Source organism: Salvelinus fontinalis, chromosome 40 (assembly GCF_029448725.1).
Source record: "Salvelinus fontinalis isolate EN_2023a chromosome 40, ASM2944872v1, whole genome shotgun sequence".
Taxonomy (NCBI): Eukaryota; Metazoa; Chordata; class Actinopteri; order Salmoniformes; family Salmonidae; genus Salvelinus; species Salvelinus fontinalis.
In genome coordinates, this window is record NC_074704.1 from 28,146,483 (window position 1) to 28,170,507 (window position 24,025).

At 41.6% G+C, this 24,025-nt stretch overlaps 1 protein-coding gene across 3 annotated transcripts in view; it reads left to right on the plus strand.

Moving 5' to 3' along the window:
* The window catches only part of LOC129839347 (sodium/calcium exchanger 1-like), a 60,205-nt gene that overhangs the window by 30,301 nt on the left and 5,879 nt on the right, over window positions 1-24,025 (plus strand). For 2 of the 3 annotated variants that reach the window (XM_055906719.1, XM_055906721.1), the window contains exons 3-10: window positions 12,373-12,479; window positions 14,952-14,972; window positions 15,388-15,405; window positions 15,512-15,526; window positions 18,311-18,379; window positions 19,183-19,310; window positions 19,788-19,887; window positions 23,602-23,874. In XM_055906719.1, the coding sequence (XP_055762694.1) occupies window positions 12,373-12,479; window positions 14,952-14,972; window positions 15,388-15,405; window positions 15,512-15,526; window positions 18,311-18,379; window positions 19,183-19,310; window positions 19,788-19,887; window positions 23,602-23,874 (731 nt within the window). The remainder of the gene's footprint in view (window positions 1-12,372; window positions 12,480-14,951; window positions 14,973-15,387; window positions 15,406-15,511; window positions 15,527-18,310; window positions 18,380-19,182; window positions 19,311-19,787; window positions 19,888-23,601; window positions 23,875-24,025) is intronic. The other variant, XM_055906720.1, reaches the window with a different exon arrangement.

A 24,025-nucleotide genomic window follows, 5' to 3' on the forward strand; every position in this document is an offset into this window, starting at 1 on the left:
CGCTATTTTTGATCCAAAGTTTCAAGGATAACATGCGTTATACACTGGATTGTCCTGAACAGAATGAGCTTATGTTTGCCGTATTGTGAATTTTCTTTGCCGCAGAACACGCACTTGAATGCACTCATGACTTCATTCTATGCGCAAGAAAATTACAATCTGTTTGTCTGAAGTGCCTTTTGAATGCCTAACACTGTAAGATCTTATTTTATAACTTAAGAATACGTTTTCAAATGATGCCCACCTCACCCAGATAGCGATTTATAAAGGAATGTTTTTGGATTGTGTAAACAGCAACAGTAATTGTCTAATTGGTGCTGTGTCCCAAACAAAAAACTATAAGTGTGCTTGCTTCAGTTTCTCAATGGCAAAGCTAGGAGAGCTCAAAAAAGCACCTTTAGTTCAAGGCTCTTTCCTTGAGTCATAAAATTGCATTGAAATGACTTAGGAACTGTGCAGAGGTGTGTTTGCATTTGGAGATGCCAGATAGACCTCTCACTCAAACCCTTGTAATTGTTTTTTCTTATCTTGCACCAATCCAACAGTTCAGTAAATATTCTTATTATGTTACTGAATGTACCAAGAGTATTTTAAAATGTTGTTATTGACAAATGCTATAAAAAGTACGGGATCGGTGTCCCTATACCGGGACGGTTGAGCTAACGTTCGCTAATGTGATTAGCATGACAGGTGTAACAGCAAACTTTCCAGGACATAGACATGTCTTATATGGGCAGAAAGCTTAAATTCTTGTTAATCTAACTGCACTGTCCAATTTACAGTAGCTATTACAGTGAAAAAATACCATGCTATTTTTTTATTTTATTATGCCTTTATTTAACTAGGCAAGTCAGTTAAGAACAAATTCTTATTTTCAATGATGGCCTAGGAACAGTGGGTTAACTGCCTTGTTCAGGGGCAGAACGACACAATATTTTTACCTTGTCAGCTCGGGGATTCGATCTTGCATTCTCTCGGTTACTAGTCCAACTCTGAGAAGAGAGCACAACAACAAAAAACATTCACCTCTGAAGGTAAATAATGTACTTAAATTCAATAATCTTGCTCTTATTTGTCATCCTGAGGGTCCCAGAGATAAAATGTAGCATTGTTTAATATATATATATATATATATGAATATATGGCTCCACTCCATATATATGGCCCCACACCAACCCCACCCGGCCATCTAGATGTGTGAAAGTTAGTGCATAAGCTAATGATCCATCATGTATGACATTCCTGGGAGTGTGTAAACTTAAATGTTGTATTACCATATATTTTTATATGTTCTCTATAGTTATGTACTTCAAAATGTATAAATTGACCAATTCGGCACAAATTGCAGCGCTTCACTGGATCAATCTGAAACTTTGTACACACACTGTAAATGTAGCCTTAACTGCAATATTATATTATAGTCTTTCGCTTGCATTTCAAAGATTTAAAAAATCAAAAAACGCATGTTTTTTATTTGTATTATATTTTACCAGGTCTAATGTGTTATATTCTCCAACATTAATTTCACATTTCCACAAACTTCAAAGTGTTTCCTTTCAAGTGGTATCAATAATATGCATATTTTCACTTCAGGTCCTGAGCTACATGCAGTTAGATTTGGGTATGTCATTTTAGGCAAAAATTGGAAAAAAAGGTGATTAAGAGTAAAATGTAAAATACAATTGAAATGAACAGTGTAATGTTTGGGTTCAGTCTTGTGTCCTCACCTTTGGTCTAATTATTTCCCCATAATCTCCAGTGTTCTCTGTCAGTTGCTACCATCATCATGCATATGTTTTTTTTATAGTTCTTATTTTAAAAACATTTAAATTTGGCCCTATCCAAATAGGCCAATTTCCACGAGTGTTTTAAACCATTAATTTCTATTCAATTCTGGTCACAGTAAAGCTTGAGCTTGAGTCTTTCGCAAATCGGACATTAAAGTATAACTTTTTGGGGGCCTCCCGAGTGGCGCAGTGGTCTAAGGCATTGCATCGCAGTGCTAGCTGTGCCACTAGAGATCCTGGTTTGAGTCCAGGCTCTGCAGCAGACCCACGGGGGTGGTTTGGGATGTTCTTGTCCCATCGCGCACTAGTGACCGGGCACAGTGCACGCTGACACGGTGTTTCCTCTGACATGTTGGTGCTTCTGGGTTAAGCGGGCATTGTGTCAAAAAGCAGTGCGGGGTTTTGTTTCGGAGGACGCACGGCTCTCAACCTTCGCCTCTCCCGAGTCCGTACGGGAGTTGCAGCGATGGGACAAGACTGTAACTACTAATTGTATACCATGAAAAAAGGTGTAACTATCAAGTGCTGCTGTGTTTCACTGAAAATAAAATTGGCAATTTACAAGGTCACTGGTGTTGACATTCAGTGGCAGCGTGACCGTTGACACTGTCTATTTTGTGGGAGGGATGCCTTTGAGTGGGAGTATGGAAGTTCTGAGGACTGAGGAGATGCTGGCTCGCAGCTGGTGTTTGGCCCTGAGTCAAACAGCCCATCGGCTGATTTGACTCAGTTGGAGGGCTGGCTCATAGGGATAGGATTGACGCGGGGCTAAGAAGCCAAAGGAACATTCTCTCTCCTCTATGTTCTCTCTCTCACACTCTTTTTTCCTCTCTCTGTTGTTTGCTTCTCTTCTCCCCTTTATGTCCACTCTGCCCCCCCCCCCCCCCCCCTCCCTCTCTTACTGTCATTGCCATTCAGTCGCTCTGTCATGACTCACTCACTGTCTGTCAATCTTTCTCTCTGTGTCAGTTAAACTGCTTGTACACTTGGCTTCTGTAAAAGTTACATCCAGAGCTTGCCTTTGAAAAAGCTGTGAGGAAGCCGGCACATGTAATCCTGCTCAGAGCCAACACAGTAGAAATATCCCTTCCAATATCCCTTCCAACAACAGAGTTGTTGGCCTCCAACGTTTACTTTGTTGTGCATCCTTGAAAAAGGGGACTGTATCTCTTCAAAAGCCAGTTGAAATGTGGAGACAGTCCAATCCCCAGTTTCCCATGCTTGTGGGAGTAACAATGGCTCGCTAGGGGGGTCTCTCTGTTGACTCTTTCAGATTAGAGCCACTAAATAGGTTTAGTAACCCTGTGTACCGTTTTTGCCAGGTGGCAGAAGAAGCCCTCTGAATTTGCCAAAAGAGTATTAGTTTGCAGCCTCTCTGTTAGGCACTCTAAGCCTGTAGGAACAATAAAAAATAGAACATTCTTTTCTTTCACTCTTTTGATCAGGAAACCTGCTACAGTATTATATTGTAATAGGCCATCAATCCAAACAAAGAACTTCTTGATCTTTCTTTAAAAACTATTATTGAGGGCTCGGGTACGAGCAATGAAAGATTATCACACAGACATCATCTGCTGTGTCCAGGTTTTTGGTTTAAATCCAGGGGTGTCAAATATATGGCCTGCGAGAGGGTCCAATGTTCCCTGAAATCTTTTTTGGCATTGAGCAAATTTCAGGTCTGCTGAACAAAAACTTGAACGTTGTGAAAATTCTGTGTAACTTCCAGCGCGTGTTTACTGTGAACACTGAGGCTGTACCCATTTTAAGTTACAGTTTCAGACTGTGGCTATTTGATCGTAATGTAGGCCTACCAGAGTGGTCTACCATAAATAACAATGGATAAAATGCATCCATAACATTTTAACATGGAAATAGCTGTTATATCATTCAGCCTACAGAAGCAGTCAGTGTGCTCAATGTAAGCCTACATTCCTTGACTTTTGAAAAAAACATGCAAGGCTTGACATTAACCTGTTTATCCACTTGTCCTTCAGACAAGGAGGTGACTGCAAATGTTGTTGTCTTGTTTGATGCAAGAAACCACTTTACAAAATAAAATGCATTATTATTCCCACACCATTACTACAGAGAATCAGACAAATTATCCTGCCCTCTGCCTATTGGCTACAAGCCTGTTTCGAAATGCAACACTGCTCTTTTAAGACCAAAAAAAGCTCTTTACCGGACTCGCTTTTCAAAGATGTCTAGAAATGTACACGTTTTGTGCTCCTGTAGGAAGCAATCACTCCCCCATTGCTGACTACAAATTATCTATAACTGGGCTAATAACTCACTTACTAGCAAAGGATATGAACAAATGTGCACACATGACTACATGCAGCTCTTGCTTTGATCTCAAAACAAACGCATCTACTCACGACTGCTCATGCTGTAAACACAGTCCAGTTCAAAGTGATTGGCACAGGTCCATATATGGGAAATGAAAATACCTATTTGCATATAGGTCTACTGCAGCTCTGACTGTTTATGCCACACAGGTATGTGTAGAGAATGGCTCATGCATTTCAATGCAATAGAATCCTACTCCAATGCCTTCTGCCTACAACAACATCCCTTGCATAGTTAGTTTTGTATTCTAAATCTTGCATAGTTCATTTTGTTTCATTATGTTGAATTAAAAGTGGCTAATATTGTGTTGATTCAAACACAATTCCCACAGTAAAGGGAAACGTTGATAGTGTTAATTTGTCACGACTTCCACCGAAGGTGGATCCTCTCCTTGTTCTGGCGGTGCTCGGCGGTCGGCGTCGCCGGCCTACTAGCCATCACCGATCCATTTTTCTTTTTCGGGTTGTTTTGTCTTTGGTTCATTCACACCTGGTTTTCATTTGCTTTAATTTCTGTGTGTATATTTACCCCTGTTTCCCGCTTAGGTTTATGCGGGATTATTGTCATGTTGCTCGTTGAGGTTGCCCTCAGTTTATTCACGCGTGTGCCGTGTTATAGGATAAGTAAGGAGTGTTGTTTTTCTCCTTCTGTGAGTGACTGTGTGTTCCTATGTCTTGGGCATTTATTGGTATTGTACCTGAACCGTTTTTGGACGGTTAAAAGACGCTAATTTGACATCTCTGCGCTCCTGCGCTTGACTCCTAACTACCTTCAGCACAAAGTTGCAACATAACTAAGGGAGAAAACTCGATAAAGTTGAGTTCAATCTCGTGCTTCTCTGTGCGGGTTCATGTTTCTTCAGTGTGGTAGTCCCGGGGGATCTGCGCGGCCTTCCGCAGCTTAGAGGGAACAATGCCCACAGGTGGATTGAAAATTGAGGGGGGAAACGAACTCAATATACTTAAAAATAACTAGAACCAAATCTAGACTGTGTGAAATGATAATGGACCTACAATATATTCATATAGTTTCTTAACTGTCCAGCTCACTAATAATCACTGTGCACAGTCAATGGACCTACATTCATACAGTTTCTTGAATGTCCAAGTCGCTAATAATCACTAGACAGTCAGGAAGCATAGAGAATTCCAAAAACGATGGCAAGGAAACATAACCAATTTTCAGTGCGGCCCGCCGTACCTCGTTGAAGACACCCCTGGTTTAATCCATGACACCCAGGGCTGCCTGAGTGGTTGAATAGGAGGTGTCACAAGAGGAAGGGACTGACTCCCTGTTATGTCACCCAAGGGCCCAGCAGGACTCTTGCTATTTCCTTTCACCAGAGACTCATTCACCTACGTGGCACCAAGAGGCCGTTGAACAATAATTCATGTTAATCTTAGTCAATCACATGAACATCAGTTTAATGACTCTATAAAAAGGTCCCTTGTCACTTAGTAGTTGACTTTAAGTAATGGACAATTCCAGCGTGATGGATGTGACATTTCCACACCAAATCACAAATTAAATGTCTCACAGAATGGACAAACAAGACATGAAATAAAGTGTTGCATGCTCAGGTTGACTATCCCACATAATTGCCCTAATTCTAATCAGTTTGGAGGTTCCAATACATTTGAACTAGTTTGTGGTTTGTCAATCCCTCTCTAGCCTCCACCTAATGAAGTTTTGAAAAAGTAATCAAAGTGTTCAGACTCCTGAGCGGTGCAGCGGTCTAAGGCACTGCATCTCAGTGCTAGAGGCGTCACTACAGACCCTGGTTTGATTTCAGGCTGTATCTCAATAGGTCGTGATTGGGAGTCCCATAGGGCGGCGCACAATTGGCCCAGTGTCGACCGGGTTAGGGTTTGGCTGGGGTAGGCCGTCATTGTAAATAAGAATTTGTTCTTAACTGTCTTGCCTAGTTAAATAAAGGTTACATATTACATTATTACTGACAATTCATCCATACTGTATTCACACTGTGTAAGATTAGCTTCCAGTTGACTCGTAGCCTCTAACCCAAAAACCATGTAATGTTAGGAACAATGTAAGAGCAAAAACCTCATACCTCCAATATGCCTTTGAGAACATACCCACAAATCACTGTGGAACCCACGTATACCAGCCTGATCTCATAGAGTAGACGTAACATAGTAAATGTATATCCGAGATACAAAAATTAGTATGATATGTTACGTTTGGTATGGTTACATAAGACAGATGTTTACTTACTATGGTGGTTGGTCAGGGTGGATGGTAGTCCCGTGTAGCTCAGTTGGTAGAGCATGGCATTTGCAACGCCAGGATTGTGGGTTTAAGTCACCAGTACGAAACCAGTACGAAAAAAAGTATTGAAATGTATCGACTCACTACTGTAAGTCGTTCTGGATAAGAGCGTCTACTAAAATGTAAAATTATGGGTTGGCTTATAACACGAATATCTAGCAACCCAAAGGTTGTGAGATCAAATCTCAATATGGACAACTGTAGCTACTTTGCAACTACTTAGCATCTTAGCTAATCTAAACCTAAACTAAACCCTAACCTTAACCCCTAGCCTAGCTAACGTTAGCCACCTAGCTAGATTTTGTAACATATCATACGTTTTGGAAATTCGTAACATGTTGTACATTTAGCAAATTTGTAACATATAATACGAATTGTAATTCTTAACTTATCAAACGAAATGGGTGATGGACATCCACAAATTAATACTATTAATACCATACGAAACGTAACACATCATACTAATTAGGAGTGTCTACGATTTACATACAGAATAATACGAAATGCTCTGAGACCAGGTTGAATATACAGCATGTGTTTATTTTCTATGGCAATTTTCCCTTCCAAAAGGGACTTACATTTCCAATTGCTACAAAGCAGCACTGTTTTATCAAGGGACAGTGTAATTCCACTCCAAATAATGACCCTGTTTATCCCCCAGTCTCTGAATATGTGTAAGCAATTGAAATTGCACCAATGTTGACATTTGTAATAAGATTGGGCCGAAGAGGATCGCTGACGTGTTACATGCTCCTTCCTACCCAATTGTGCTATTTTGTTAGTTTTTTTGCATTGTTTTTTTTTTTTTTTTTACATATTTTGTACATAATGTTGCTGCTACCGTCTCTTATGACCGAAAATAACTTCTGGACATTAGAACAGTGATTACTCACCACGAACTGGAAGAAGCTTTTTCCTTTAACGAGTTCGACGAGAAGGACATACTGCTTTCCCGGGAAAAGGCCCAAATCCCTGTAATTTGCGTGAAGAAAAGACGGAGAAAAAGAGGGCACATGTCGGGCTGCCTTCTGAGAATTCGTAGGCTAGCGAGTAAACTCCCACTGCCATCCATTCTACTTGCTAACATGCAATCGTTGGAAAATAAAATTGATGACCTGACCTACGATTACGATTATCCTACCAACAAGAATCTAAAAACTGTAAAATCTTATGTTTCACCGAGTCGTGGCTGAACAACAACACGGATAATATCGAGCCGGCTGGATTTTCCATGCACCGGCAGAACAGAGAAGAAGCTACGTCTGGTAAGACGAGGGGTGGGGGTGTGTGTCTTTTTGTCAATAACAGCTGGTGAGCGATGTCTAATATTAAAGAAGTCTCAAGGTATTGCTCGCCTGAGGTACAGTATTGTACCTTATGATAAGCTGTAGACCACACTATCTACCAAGAGAATTCTCATCTATATTATTCGTAGATGTCTATTTACCACCACAGTCCGATGCTGGCACTAAGACCGCACTCAATTAACTCTACAAGGCCATAAGCAAACAAGAAATGTCTCATACAGAAGCAGCGCTTCTAGTGGCCGGGGACTTTAACGCATGCCAACTTAAATCACATTTACCACATTTTTACCAGCATGTCACATGTGCAACCAGAGGGAAAAAAACTCTAGACCACCTTTACTCCACACACAGAGATGCATACAAAGCTCTCCCCTGCCCTCCATTTGGCAAATCTGACCATAATTATATCCTCCTGATTCCTGCTTACAAGCAAAAACTAAAGCAGGAAGTACCAGTGACTCGCTCAATACGGAAGTGGTCAGATGACGCGGATGCTACGCTACAGGACTGTTTTGCTAGCACAGACTGGAATATGTTCTGGGATTCATCCAATGGCATTGAGGAGTATACCACCTCAGTCATCGGCTTCATCAATAAGTGCATCGATGACGTCGTCCTCACAGTGAGCGTACGTACATATCCCAACCAGAAGCCATCTATTACAGGCAACATCCGCATCGAGCTAAAGGCTACAGCTGCCGCGATCAAGGACCCGGAGACTAATCTGGACGCTTATAAGAAATCCCGCTATGCCCTCAGACGAACCATCAAACAAGCAAAGCGTCAACACAGGATTAAGATTGAATCTTACTACACCTGCTCTGACACTTGTTGGATGTGGCAGGGCTTGAAAACTATTACGGACTACAAAGGGAAAGACAGACGCAAACTGCTGAGTGACGCGAGCCTACCAGATGAGCTAAATGCCTTTTATGCTCGCTTCGAGGCAAGCAACACTGAAGCATTGTTAGGGTTGCGAAAGTTCAACTGAGATAGGAACAATAGTACACCTGAACTTGGTTAAAATATTTGTTTAATTCAAAAGTTAATAAATGGCAAATACAATTTCCGTATATACGGGTTCAATGTTTCATCACGCAGGATAAGACAGAGAACTGATTTGTTTCTGACAAAGATAATATTTTATACTCGTAACAGAGATTGTTCCCGCTTCCGAGCCGGCCTGTCAGAGTAGAGACTGGGCGTGGTTTAGACTCACCCAGCCTATCGTTGATGTTGGCGCCTTAAGCCAGTCCTGGCCCCTTAGCGCATATGATGTCCCAACGCTGTTGCTGTGTAGATTACCCTTCTTCACCCCAAAGACTGGGGTCAGACAGTTTTATAACATTGTCTGAAATATCTGCACCTGTATACAATGGCCTCTGTTCTCGCTCAAGGCTAACTACAGCTTCCCAGCTTCTTATCTGAGCTAACTGTTACTTCCAGCACACACATACAGACATCCAAGCGCCCAAACAGTTTGTCAATATCAAATCACATTTGTTATAGTATTCAATCACATACAATACAATATTCAATCACATATGATATAGTTGCTAATCACGTTTGTTATAGTATTGGGTTATAGTGCATAACTCAGGACCTCACATATGTTTTTCGTGTGTATAGTTTATCTGTTATTGTCTATTCAGCAGTCTCCTGATTTTCAACCTCTCCCTGACCGAGTCTGTAATACCTACAGCCTACCATAGTGTGCCCAAGGAAGCGAAGGTAACCTGCCTAAATGATTACCACCCCGTAGCACTCACGTCGGTAGCCATGAAGTGCTTTGAAAGGCTGGTCATGGCTCACATCAACAGCATCCTCCCAGATACCCAAGTTCCTTGGTGTTCACATCACCAATGAACTATCATTGTCCAAACACACCAAGACAGCCGTGAAGAGGGCACGACAAAACCTTTTCCCCCTCAGGAGACTAAAAAGATTTGGCATGGGTCCCCAGATCCTCAAAAAGGTTCTACAGCTGCACCATCGAGAGCATCCTGACCGGTTGCATCACCGCCTGCTATGGCAACTGCTCGGCATCTGACCGCAATTCGCTACAGAGGGTAGTGCGTACGACCCAGTACATTTCTGGGGCCAAGCTTCCTGCCATCCAGGACCTATATAATAGGCGGTGTCAGAGGAAAGCCCATAAAATTGTCAGAGACTCCAGTCACCCAAGTCATAGACTGTTTTCTCTGCTACCGGAGCGCCAAGTCTAGGACCAAAAGGCTCCTTAACAGCTTCTACCCCCAAGCCATAAGACTGCTGAACAAATAATAAAATGGCCACCGGACTATTTACTTTGACACCACCCTCCATTTGTTTTGTACACTGCTGCTACTCATTGTTTATTATCTATGCATAGTCACTTCACCCCTACCTACTTGTACAAATGACCTCAACTGACCTGTACCCCCGCACACTGACTCGGTACCAGTACTCCCTGCATATAGCCTCGTTATTGTTATGTTATTGTGTTACTTTTTATTATTTTTTACTTTAGTGTATTTGGTAAATACTGCACTGTTGGTTAAGCATTTCACGGTAAGATCTACAGTTGTTGTATTCGGCGCATGTGACAAATTAAGTTTGATTTGATTTGTGTTTATGCTAATTCTATTAGGACTCGCAATCAGTGTTTAGCCTACCTTTAATGGAGGAAATACATGTCAGACCACGGAAATGTTCTGTTATTGGATGCAGTTATCTGCCAGATTTAAATGGTCCATCTTGTCACGGGAGAAATATGGCAAACACAGCAGCCTTGAAGGATCGTTCATCAACCATCCACAAGGTTACATTTTGAATTGGTTTGTCACATGGATTGGCTGTTTATTTTTTGGAGATGATAAATTGCCAACAAATCGTGGATTTTGTGAATAGTTCATCCCTAAAATTATCACAATCTGTTGTGATTATTCCCTGTTATTTGTGAGCGTTGCGTTATTCGAATCCGGTATCAGGATAAATAAAAAGCAAGGTCTGCTAACTTTTTAAAATTATGTTTAATTACCGCAAGCAATGATTGGCAAATGCAATTTTCGTATATACGGGTTCGCTGTATCACCGCGCAGGGTTGAACAGGAAACTGGGAGGAAGTACGTAAACAGCTGTTATTATACCGTGATGACGTAGTTCCAACGCGTCTGTTGGCCTATCACAGTAGAGGCTGAGCGCGGTTTAGACTCTACTCAGCCTGTCCCCTTCTCTCAGATGTCCGCATCTGGTCGTTGTGTAGATTAGATCCGTCTTGTGTCTGTCGATTCTACACTGAAACAGTTCCTAATATGGTATTGTCCAGTGCCCTACCCTCCCTGGTTGGCTTAGAGATATGCACCCCTCCCCTCTCCAGATTGACCACAGCTTTTATGGCCTGTCACTCAATGTTGGTCAGTCTTTACACACCTACACACACACACGTCTGTATTGTTTGTGTGTGTGTAACAAAACAATATTAATCTTCAAACAATATGCTAGCGGCCTATAGTGCATAAACATAAATCCTAACATATTTCAAATCCAGCAGCAAATGGCCATCTGCTACAGGAGCTAGTTTCTGCATTATTTAGCAGTAGCAATCAGACAATTAATAACTTATAAATTGACAATGTCATCTCCTGTTAAGGCCCAAGGCAAGTAGAAAGGCTTTTCATTCAAAGCTGCCTACATAGTTTTTGTCATTACTTGCATCTTTTGTCCAAGTATATTAGTAGTGTGGTGTTTGGAGACATGTTCAGACATGTTTGGCTAGCTGTTAGATCGACAAGCCTATCTCCCTCTCACCTTACCCCCTGGTCTGGTCTGGTCCCAGATCTGTTTGTGCTGTCTTGCCAACTCCTAAGGTCATTGTCATGAGTTGGATATACAGCACAAACATATCTGGGATCAGGTAATCATTTCCCCATGGTTTAGTTCATAAACATTATGCAGGAGTGCATCTTCAACCCATGGGTGCTCTGCTTTTGTCTCAGAGTTGTTTTGGTCTCCATATTTGGGTAGCACCGCTGTTGAGAGGATCCTGGTCATTCTCAAACATGGGCCTGTGCCACAGTATAAGACTATTAAATAGACGGATAGACTCTCTAGGCCTTTTCGCATTACTGAGCCAAGCCAAGCTCAACTTACATTTGACCTGTTGCTGAGGGAAAAAATGTAGTAATATATGTTGGAGGGAAAACATGTCCACCATGCCTGTCTGTACATACAGTAGGTCCTATGGCCTATAAGAACACTAACAGTACAATACAGCACTGCATGGTCACACTCGTGAAAATATTTCAGTCTTGTTGTGAATCGTTGTGTCCCTCATTTGTCTCAAATTACTTTCATTCAGAACTTAAATGTAGGATTTTGATGAGGCGATATCTGAGGGCGTTTTCATTTTTCCAGTACATTTTTGTATAAAAAGACATTGATTTCATTGTTTGTGATTTATTGTCTCCCCCTACCGGAATCGCTCGATGTCACTCTACAACCCAACTTCCCATTTGTTTTTGTGCCGTCGCCTTTGTGTCGTTTGACAATGCATGGCTCGTCGTTCTTCTTCCCTCATGTTTGCGTACGCTTTTCATGTTCTCCATACGCTTTTCTATCTGCAATCTTGTGTTCTTTCTTTCTCTCACTCTCTGTTTCAGCAAAACTATACAGATCAATATAATTGATGACGAGGAGTATGAGAAAAACAAGAACTTCTTCCTTGAGATGGGAGAACCTCGGCTGCTGGAGATGAGTGAGAGGAAAGGTGGGGCGTTCCCTTCCGAGGCTTTGGTCCCAACCCCTGTACCCCTTAACCCCACCCCATTCCATTCACCATGTATGGCGTCCCCTACTGGATCCATCCACTAATACTTTGTGTTCGCTCAGACCTACTGTATTGGGTATACATGGATAAAGGCCACATTTACATCCTCCATGGAGCATTTTCACAATCCTGGTCCGAGAGGAACACTGTAATAGACAGGTTTTCCTACCCACTGGATTCTCTTTTTTGGTATTTTTTCATTGTTACCTTTCAACCATATTTGTATAATGGCCGGGTGTATATTTCTTGATTATGAATCCCAAGATTGATTGGAGCCAAAACCAGCATACGCCGTGGTCCTCCAGGACCAGCATTAAGCCTAAAACAATTTTAGTCAGACCTAGACTACAGAGCACTTGTTTATAGTCACTTTTTTATCTGTGACCTTTTATTGACCTCAGCACCTAGACAAAACAATATCAATGTTATGAGAGGTAAATAGGACATAACAATATCAAATGCACAGACTTAACAATAGTGATATTATGGTTAGAGGTTAAGATCAATGAAAAGCTTTGATTTTTAAACTCAAACTGAGATTATAGAGGCTTCCAAACAGAGTTCCAACTGTCCCTCCATGTATGCGCCATGAGATGGTACGAGTGTGCAACAGAGCTCGACTTCCCCCCTACCCCCGAACCCGGTCAAACTGTTCCATCTGTACGTCCATGGATGGCTCAGTGGATAGGTGGATATCGAAACCAGTCCAAATCCTTTTTGGTGTGTGTGTGTGTTTGTGAAACGTGCACAATCTATCCATCCCCCACTTCCTGCCCTCGTCCTTCACCTTTCCCTTTTTGTTTTATACCTTGTCTTGTGTCCCCTTGCAGGAAGACCATAGCGGTTAGAATACTTGACCACGACGAATATGAAAGACAGGCCAGATTCTACATAGAGCTGCAGGAGCCCCATTGGAAAAGGCGATTGACAGGTGTGAAAGTAACTGAAAAGAGTAGAAGATGGGCTCAAGCTTCTGACCTCCTCCTCCTCTTCCTTCCACTCCTTCTTACTGCCATCTTTCCTGTTCTTTGTCTCACCCTATTCTGCTCCCTCTCGTATTTTCTCCGCTGAGGCTACCTACCCTCTCCTCTGGTTTCTTGTGTTTCTACCGCCGCTGGTCGACACCGCTGTTCAGTGAACAGGATTTGGAACAGGAACAGGATTTGAGCAGAGTCAGTGAGGTTTATTTCTGTCCTGTTAAGGAGTCCCATCCTATGAGGCGTGCAGAGCGATAATAGCTTTTTTGGTTGATAAACAAAGGTGGAATGTTGACTGGTAGTGGTTGTATGCTCAAGTAGGTGCTTTTCTAGCCCTTGAGCTCGTGTGGTCTTCAGCCAAGCAAATGGTCCCAAGTTGACCCTTTTATAACCATACCCCTTGGTACTAACTGTGTTCCACTGTTTATGTTTGGGGTGCTGCTTGGAACACACACTCACAATACTCAAGAACGTTATACGTTTGTCAGTATGCATGTTGGACTTTGATTAACTCCTTACTGTAGGATTTTGGAAGAAATGCCATTAAATATATTTTTAGAATGACATAATACATATTAACATTTATATAAGGTACCAATAAATATACTGAATCACCACTCTCAATGTACGGAAATAACTCAAACATATTATCACTGTGCTAATGAGAAAACGTTGTGATGCGGTGGTTAATTTCTCGTGGAAACTTTGCCATCACAGAGAAGTGATTGCCATACATGTTTGTTGTGGTGCCATTTCATTTCATCTTTTTTTTATGTATACCTCCAAATGAAGCAATGCCAGAGCCCGAGGCCCTGTTTCCCAAAACCTTCGTAATGTTACATTTTGGGACATTAGGGACGGTGCATCGTTAAAACGCTCTTATGAGACTTCAGTTCCATCTCAGGAAGCTGGGCCCAAAACAGTACGCTGCAGGATAATGTTAGCGCATCATTTTGACAATACTCTGTCTTGACTTATTCAGTGTGCGTTTAGGCATCCTTTCTCATTGTTTAAACTTTCATCCAGTGGAAACATTTAGCGTGTAACAAATGCTCACTGATACCTTGTTTTGATTTCCGAATATGTTAAATTTTTCAATTCTCACAGATATCGCGAATTTAAATTGTGCCCAATATACACTACCTCTGAGATTTGATTGGCCCAAGTGTTTCATTGGCATTTTAATGTATAACATTTCGAGTCCTACAAGTCTGATTTCGAATTCAAAAACTTGCTAGACATGTCTAGTCTGTAGTGAACAACAACCTAACCACGAAATCTATATATTATAACTAACTTGCCTGATGGATATAAGTTTTTGCCACCGGCTTGTGTATACTCATTCCTCTGTTTCCCTTGTTACTTGTTTCCATTTCTCATGTCTCGTTTCTCTCTGCTCAACTGTCTCTTGTATCATCTGTTTCCATCCTATCAGCTGTGTTGCTTCAAGAAATTGGTAAGCGGCCTACTTTTTCTCGTTAGTCTGCTCTGGTGTGCTGTCACACTCTTTGTTTCCCTCGCTTCTGAAGTCACCTATTCCTTGAAATGCCAATCATTGTCTGTTACTATTGTAGTGAAGTGTCAAAAGTGCATACGCTGGCAGTCCGTGTACATGGTAACCTTCTACAGAAGGGTCAATTAATTTCCTAAATGATGTTCTCAGTTGCAAGAAAACATGTGTAAGTGTTCTTAGTAAAGAGAGAGTTGGAAGTAGGCTTATACGGTATTTTTATTACTAGAGTTGAATTATTATTTGCTGATCAAAATTTGTCATTAATGAATAATACTATTAAGATACTTCATATAAACTAATACCCACTCACAACCAAAAGGCATGTTTGATTTATTTTCTTTATTTTCTTTGGTTTTAGGTGGATTCGTGAAGACAGGTATGGAATATTGCTATTATAAAAAAAATTATATTGTTTTGGATTCAATGTATATATTGATTCATTCATTCATTAATTAATGGGTCATTTTTATTCATTTTAATAGACAAAAGGCTTTATGGTAAGAGACGATTCAGTGTTGTAATTGATTGCTTTAAAATCTGTGAAATTTAAAGCAAGTCAAATTCAAGTAACATATGTCACCTTGGTGAGAATCGTGCGTTCTCCTACCCATTACTAATGGCACAAGCCTTTCAGGCTACTCTTTCATTGTTTAGACTATCTTTGTAACTATGTCTATTTACACATAGACATTTATAATAAACCAATGTAATAGATTGATTATATTGAGAAAGCTTTGATAGACTTTAGTTGATTTGAGCATGGCATATTTTCAAATCAAATATACTCCAAAGACAGCACTGTGTACACTTGAATGAATATATTCGACTGTGTACTACTGTAGTACTACTATAGTCTTTTCTTTGATACTAGAAATGTCGTTTTTTTTATCCTATCACTGAATGAGTCACACTTCACTGTGTGCGAAAGAGTGTGAAAGAGGATGAATGACCTCACTGTGTGTGACCACACTGTGTGTTTCTGTAGGCATGTACCAGTGGACGCTGCTGAGGGGGCTCATAATAATGGCTGGAATGGAGTCAATGAAGTGGTATTAACCGCATGGAAACCACATCTTTGATGTGTTTGATACTATGCCATCCGTTACATGTAAGGGATTACAAAAAAAAAATGGTAACTGTAATCCGGTACATTACCAGAAAAAAAATACTGTAATCAGATTACAGATACTTTTGAAAAACTACAGGATTACTTCGAGGATTACTTTTGAATTCAGAAAGGATGTTTGAAAAATAAAATCTTTGATTTCTCAATGACATTCAAATCAGCATTGAAACAAGGTGCACATTAAAATGTGTTCCGCCTGAGCCAGTCTGACCATTATGATGACACACCAAATGTGTTTGATGGATCGCGGGAAAAGAGCACGGATAAGCGTGTGTAGGCTACAGTACAAGCTATGTCTTACAATGGTGCGACTGCTGTCGGCATCCACAGATTATCCATCTTTAATAAACGCTTGAAGGTAAAGGATGACAGCAGTGGTGTAGTCTACGGCGATACGGATATCACTTATTATTGATATCTACAAAGCGCATTGATGTGAATCACACTGCTGCTCTCTCATTTAGCTATTTGCGCTTTACGGATTGTGGTTGTTGTGGATGACTGTTCCCAAATCTAAATATGTATTTGAACCCAATAATGGTTGAAGTCAACAAGTTCAAGGTGCTTATCAATCATTGTTTTTTAAACCATTGGCCAGCCAGTGAAAAATGCACTCTTGCAACAGCTGCATAGTGCAGATAACAGCCTATGGAATAAAAGTGGGGATTTTATTGCTCGATCTAATTCATGCTGATAAAAAAAACATCCATAGGCCTAATGGACACATGTTCAAACTCGCACACTTTTGATCTGTAGTTGGTACATCTATTTTTGGACTTATAAATGATATATATCAATGTAAAGATATCATTTAGTCGTATTATTAAATGTAGTAAAGTCAAATTTAACATCCATATATGGCCAGCTATGTAAACTTCAACATTGATTTATCCTGCAATAGATGTCCTTCAATTGGTAACATACATTTTTGTCTTCTTCTAATGACTCTTAAGGGGAAAGTAATCCAAAAGTAACTGAATGTAATCAGATTGCGTTACTGAGTTTGAGTAATCCAAAAGTTACTTTATTGATTACAATTCTGGACAGGTAACTAGTAACCCTGGCCATTGACTTCATTCCAGCCATTATTAGGAGCTTTCCTCCCATCAGCAGCCTCCACTGCCGTGTACGTCCCGAGACACGTGTCATTTGCATGCCACCGGGGTTCGTGGAATGATTCAAAGCCTAGATTGCCCTCCAACGAGACAGCTTTTGCCCTTTGTCCACTTTGGCTTATATGCACCACACCCGTGATCAGACACTCATACTGGTATCACTGAGCACACTCTGTGGTCCTTTAACGGTTGGGTCGTGGACCGTTAATGGCCAGGTCACACTATTCATCAGGGTTCAATCAAGTCTCTTGGGAATGCAATTTCCACCAACACTTTGTACTTACTCAACTATATACTGATAAGGTAAATATAACAATGTAACGAAACGGAACTAGTTCAATTCTGACTCAGATCATTTCATGTCCCAAAGAACTTTCCTCTATTTTACAGGAAATAGACACTCATAAAGCTTACACACTTGACACACTTGTATCATGGTAATGCAGTTATTACAAATGATTCATACATGGTTTATGAATGTGTTCTTGTTGTGTAAGGTGTGACCAGTTGTATAGCCATTTCACCTAACATGCCTGGTGATGGCTGTATGTGCTATATCAGTGGTCACTCCGGTTCAAGAGAGGTACTGGGTGTGCAGGCTTTTGTTCCAGCCCAGCACTAACACACTTGGTAGCACTTAGGCTACACACTTCATTCAGCTCTTCCGTCTGGGCCGGGATTAGCTGAATCAGGTGTGTTTGTGATCCAAATGCTGTATGAGAAATAATATTTTCAATCAAACACTGTCACTGGTTCCCGCTGGATAACTTTAAAAACTTGACTCCTCTAGAGCTGCAACTTTAACAAAAGTCTCAAAGCAAATGTACTCAAATGAATGTACTCAACAAAGTAATGTTTACAGTGGGATCAAAGAATCTCAACAACTTTTCAAATGAAACGTGTGTTCCTCCACCATAATATTGTGAAATATATTGGATAGTGTTTTTGACTTATCCGGAAACATTGGGAAACAGTTTTTTTTTTCAATCTAATGGGGGCTCTTTGTGCCATGAACTTTGAACTGTGACCTTATCCCTCAGGCAGGGACGTCTACCGGAAAGTGCAGGGTAGGGATAACCCTGTCCCTGCCACCATTATCAGCATTGCAGGTATACATCCTCCCTTTGTCCTCTCCATCCTCCCCTCACGTCGCTCTCCTCTATCCTCCCTCACTTCTCTATCGTCTCGCTCATGTCACTCATGAGTTCTCTGTCACGGATGTCCCAATACTGCCTCCAGCTGGAAACCTCTGTGAATTAACAGTCTGCTTTCACATTTCCAGTGTCACTCTTTCTGAATGAACCCCCTTTCTCTATCAGCTCAGTACGCCAGTGCTCCTGCTTTGGTGACTCGCTTTGGGCCAGTCAAATGGCTAGGTTGTCACTGCAAAGCTAATAGTCCGTATCCTGCAGCTACTGCACATTTGCCTCTTTCACACACCTTTGTGGCTTCTCCTACTATCTATGTCCATAGATCATTTATGGTAGCCTGTGTATGCACACTTTTCTTAGTCCTCACTTTATCGTGAATAAATTAGCATGAACAGAGCACAAGAAGGTACACTTGCAACAGAAACCTGGACTCAAGTGACATTTTCACACTTATGAGCCTCGCTAAACTGAACCAAGCTGAACTGTTATGCACAGGCCAGGTTATGCATCCAACACAGTAGCTGGAGCTGTGCTAGAAAGGATTATGTGACAATACAATATCCAAGGCAGCATAGTACGGCACAGCTGAGCACAATATTTGGAAAAGTGTCCATATTTTCAAGAGCAGTTGTTGAGCAGTCAACAGCTACATTGGCCACTCACGGACATACATGCATGGCCTTTTATGGGTATCGTCCTTGTCATGGCCACTGACCACCCAAATGTGTTCACTCCCTTTCTTTCTCCCCTCTCTCCCTCAGAGGAAGGGGACGAGGAAGCTATCTCCAAGAAGGAGGAGGAGGAACGGCGCATCGCTGGGATGGGCCGGCCCACCCTGGGTGAGCACGTCAAACTGGAAGTCGTCATCGAGGAGTCGTATGAGTTCAAGGTACGTGAAATTATATTTTGAATAACCCAAAATATTGTATTTTTAGCTCTTTGAAGCTGAAGTATAAAATTGAAGAAAAAAAAAAAGCAAAAACGAAACTTGCAGAGGGGAAGCATAGCATACCGCACAAAGAACAGGTCTACCCTACCGCTTACCAGACTTGCTTTCAATGAGAGTGGCAAATCATTATCTCTCATTTATATCTGACATATTTCGGGTCGCGCGCAAACCTGCAAATTGTACCTTTAATAATAGTAAATCACAGCTTTGATAGGACCGTAAAACAAATAGTGCACTATTTGGTTCCCAGTCTGGCCTGATAAATCAAACTGCTTTGTCTTTATTGTATTGTATAGACTTTTACATCATGTGCACTGCCAAGGTGTATTCGTTGGGCATGTATCTGTGTTTGTGGAATGCTAAATAACCAGGATTGAGGATTATTAGACTGAAATATTATTTTCTGGTGCCCCACAGAACACAGTGGATAAGCTGATTAAGAAGACCAACTTGGCTCTATTGATTGGAACCAATAGCTGGAGGCAGCAGTTTATGGAAGCTATCACAGTCAGCTCTGGTAAGCAGATCAATCAATTAATCATTTAATTGGCAGCCTATAGAGCTTGTTAGAATGTGTTTGTAACAAAGTGACTAACCAAAAATCCAGGCCTAACAACCCCAAAAGAGCAAGCCACAACTAGAGTGACAGGGGAACACTCCCTAGGTCTAGGAAGTGCAGTAGGAAGAACCCTTCAAGGTAACCTCTTAAAAACCATATCTGCGTCTCAAATGGCATCATATTCCCTTTATAAGTGCACTACTTTTGACCAAGGCCTATAGGGCTCTGTTGAAAAGTAGTGCACTATAGTGAATAGGTTGCCATTTGGGAACCAGCCTATATTCGGATTCTTGGACAACAATACAGGATGATGTATTCAGAGCAAAATCAAATCTTGTCCAAAAGAGAAAATATGATGTTATTTTCCATTCATGTCACATTTGTCTTAATTGGCTACACAATCACCCTAGCCACAAAACCATCTGCCCAAATCTTAATTGGAATGCTTTTTGTAATTAGTGGGAAATGTGAAGTTCTTGTAGCGGCGCACTCCGAAGCACATTCCAGACACAATGCGCACTATTGATTTATCAGCAGGGTAGTGCCGAAGCACAACGGACTCATCAAGCAACACACACCCACACGATCTCACATGCACAATCACATATACACACACATCTCACGCACACACCTACCTACACACGCGCATGCATGAACACACGCACACAGACAGACACACACACACACAGAAAGTTCCACTGAGGGCCTGAGTGGAGATGACAAAGCGTGTTAGCCATGGGAGTGCGCTCCAGAGGTGATTCCTCCAGGGATACAGTAGTAATGAGATCATTAAAAAGTCTGTGTAATGATTTAGTCTGCTCATGGGGTTCTAAACTACGTGTGTGTTTGTGGCTATGCCCAGAATCAGGCTTGCCTACTACTTACTTAACTGCATATTGTGTGCTAGTATCACATACTGTTAAAAAAAAATGAATTCAGTAAGCAACAAATATCAGCATAATAGAATCCTGAGGATGCATAATCTAAGGAGCGAATTCCGTTTATTCCCGCCATTCGTTCATTTTGGTACAGCGCGTCCCCTCAGCTGATTGTCAGCTGTTGTCAGACACTTGGTTCTCGAAAGACGATTCTCTTCCTCAAAAGTGTACAGAGAATTCTACTGGCTGAAAAGCTGAAATTGGTATGACATCCAGCCTGTAATGGTTTTCGTCTGTAGAAGGAGAGGAGGACCAAAGCGCAGCGTGGTGCGTATCCATAATTCATTAGAATACTTCTCAATATGAACAAAAACAATAAACAGACGAAAAACCAACGAAGCTACAGTCCCGAACTAGTGAAACACAGACAAACCAGGAACACACGAACAGGAACAATCACCCACAAACCAACAGTGAAAACAGGCTACCTTAATATGGTTCCCAATCAGAGACAATGCAAAACACCTGCCTCTGATTGAGAACCATATCAGGCCAAAAGACCAACCTCAACATAGAAACACATAACATAGACTGCCCACCCCAACTCACGCCCTGACCGTACTAACTAAAGACAAAAACAAAGGAAAATAAAGGTCAGAACGTGACATTGCCATTTAAAGCATTAAAACATTTTGGAATTTTACATACAAACATTCTATGAAACAATGCCTACTCTTCAGAATGCAAGCATGGGTATTCGGACACGACCATTGTGTGTGTGTGTGTACTCGTGAGTTCTGAACTGTGCTAATATCCAGGAAGACCCTTTCCACTAGGATAGGCACAGAGTCTTTGCTGCAGATGGGCTATGGTTGATCTCATCCCTAATCTGTAACACAAATTAAATTGGAAACAAAACAGGACAGGACATGGTCAAGCTGGATCTGTTTAACCACTATGGCCTCCTGTCCACTCAAATGCATGCATGAGCACACGCACCCACACATGCGCGCGCGCGTAGAAACAAACATTGAAACAATACTGAAATGCAGACCTATGTCTTTAGACATACTCATGGACACGACATGTATTGTATTATCAAAAATACACTCAAATACAGACGCACACACATACCCACACGCTAAAATGTGACCATTCCCTGCTCCCATGCAGAGAAACGCATTCAGATGAATTTTGCCCATCAGCTATTTTAAGCAACGCTGTCAGTCACCCTAATGAACTCTCCCATGGCTTCAATGAGTAGAGATGTGGCTCACTTTCCTGAATTGATGTGATGAGAGGCTTCATTGTTTGTGTCATGTCGACATTCACTCTCCACACAGTCTGTAAGGAGTGGAGAGAGTGGAGCTAACGGCTAACACTACTAGGAAAGCCTGAACGTCTGTGTTTTAATTTAGAATGGACTAGTGGTGGCTAGTTTCTCCTGGTCTACTCACAGTTTGACTTGTTTACATTACGGAGAAACTTAGCATTGTAGAAGAGGTTTTAACCATGTTAAATGTTGAAATTGAACTACGAAGTTGGGGTTACAACTAACTACCGGGGGTTTGGTAACTACCTCGCTCAAAGAGTGCAGAGTATAAAGTCAGACAATCTGCTGTCTCACCCACTGCCTGTCACCAAAGGAGTACCCCAAGGCTCAATCCTAGGCCCCATGCTCTTCTCCATTTACATCAACAACATAGCTCAGGCAGTAGGAAGCTCTCTCATCCATGTATATGCAGATGATACAGTCTTATACTCAGCTGGCCCCTTGTGTCCTACAAGCTTTCTCTACCCTTAACCTTGTTCTGAACACCTCCAAAACAAAGGTCATGTGGTTTGGTAAGAAGAAGCCCCTCTCCCCACAGGTTTGATTACTATCTCTGAGGGTTTAGAGCTTGAGGTAATCACCTCATACAACTACTTGGGAGTATGGCTAGACGGTACACTGTCCTTCTCTCAGCACATATCAAAGCTGCAGGCCAAAGTTAAATCTAGACTTGGTTTCCTCTATTGTAATCGCTCCTCTTTCACCCCAGCTGCCAAACTAACCCTGATTCAGATGACCATCCTACCCATGCTAGATTACGGAGACATAATTTATAGATCGGCAGGTAAGGGTGCTCTTGGGGGGCTAGATGTTCTTTACCATTTGGCCATCAGATTTGCCGCAAATGGCTTAAGGACAACAAAGTCAAGGTATTGGAGTGGCCATCACAAAGCCCTGACCGCAATCCTGTAGAAAATTTGTTGGCAGACCTGGAAGAGCATGTGCGAGCAAGGAGGCCTACAAACCTGACTCAGTTACACCAGCTCTGTCAAGAGGAATGGGTCAAAATTCACCCAACGTATTGTGGGAAGGTTGTGGAAGGCTACCTGAAACGTTTTACCCAAGTTAAGCAATTTTAAGGCAATGCTACCAAATACTAAACTTCTGACCCACTGGGAATGTGATGAAAGAAATAAAAGCTGAAATAAATCATTCTCTCTACTATTATTCTGACATTTCACATTCATAAAATAAAGTGGTGATCCTAACTGACCTAGGACAGGGCATTTTTACTAGGATTAAATGTCAGGATTTGTGAAAAACTGAGTTTAAATGTATTTGGCTAAGGTTTATGTAAACTTCCGACTTCAACTGTATATATATATTTTTTTATTAAATCCCAGCACCCGTACCCGCAGGAGGCCTTTTTCCTAAATTGTAAATAAGAATTTGTTCTTTCCTGACTTGCCTAGTTAAATAAAATAAATACAACACATCTTCCCTCCCCTAAAAATGTCTCAGGCGATGATGATGAGGACGAGTGCGGCGAGGAGAAGCTGCCCTCCTGCTTTGATTACGTCATGCACTTCCTCACCATCTTCTGGAAGCTCCTGTTCGCATTTGTGCCGCCCACCGACTACTGGAACGGCTGGGCCTGCTTCGTGGTCTCCATCAGTATGATTGGCCTGCTCACCGCCTTCATTGGAGACCTGGCCTCCCACTTTGGCTGTACCGTGGGCCTCAAGGACTCCGTGACCGCCGTGGTGTTTGTGGCGCTCGGGACGTCTGTGCCAGGTGCGTTCCATGCATGCTGCAATACACCCAGACACGCATACACGCGCTAAGACATATTCACAAACTCTGGGTCTTATTAAGACTCTGTCACCAATCTGGTGTTTGCGGCATTGGGACGCCAGGTTAGTAACATACACCATCTAACTCTTTA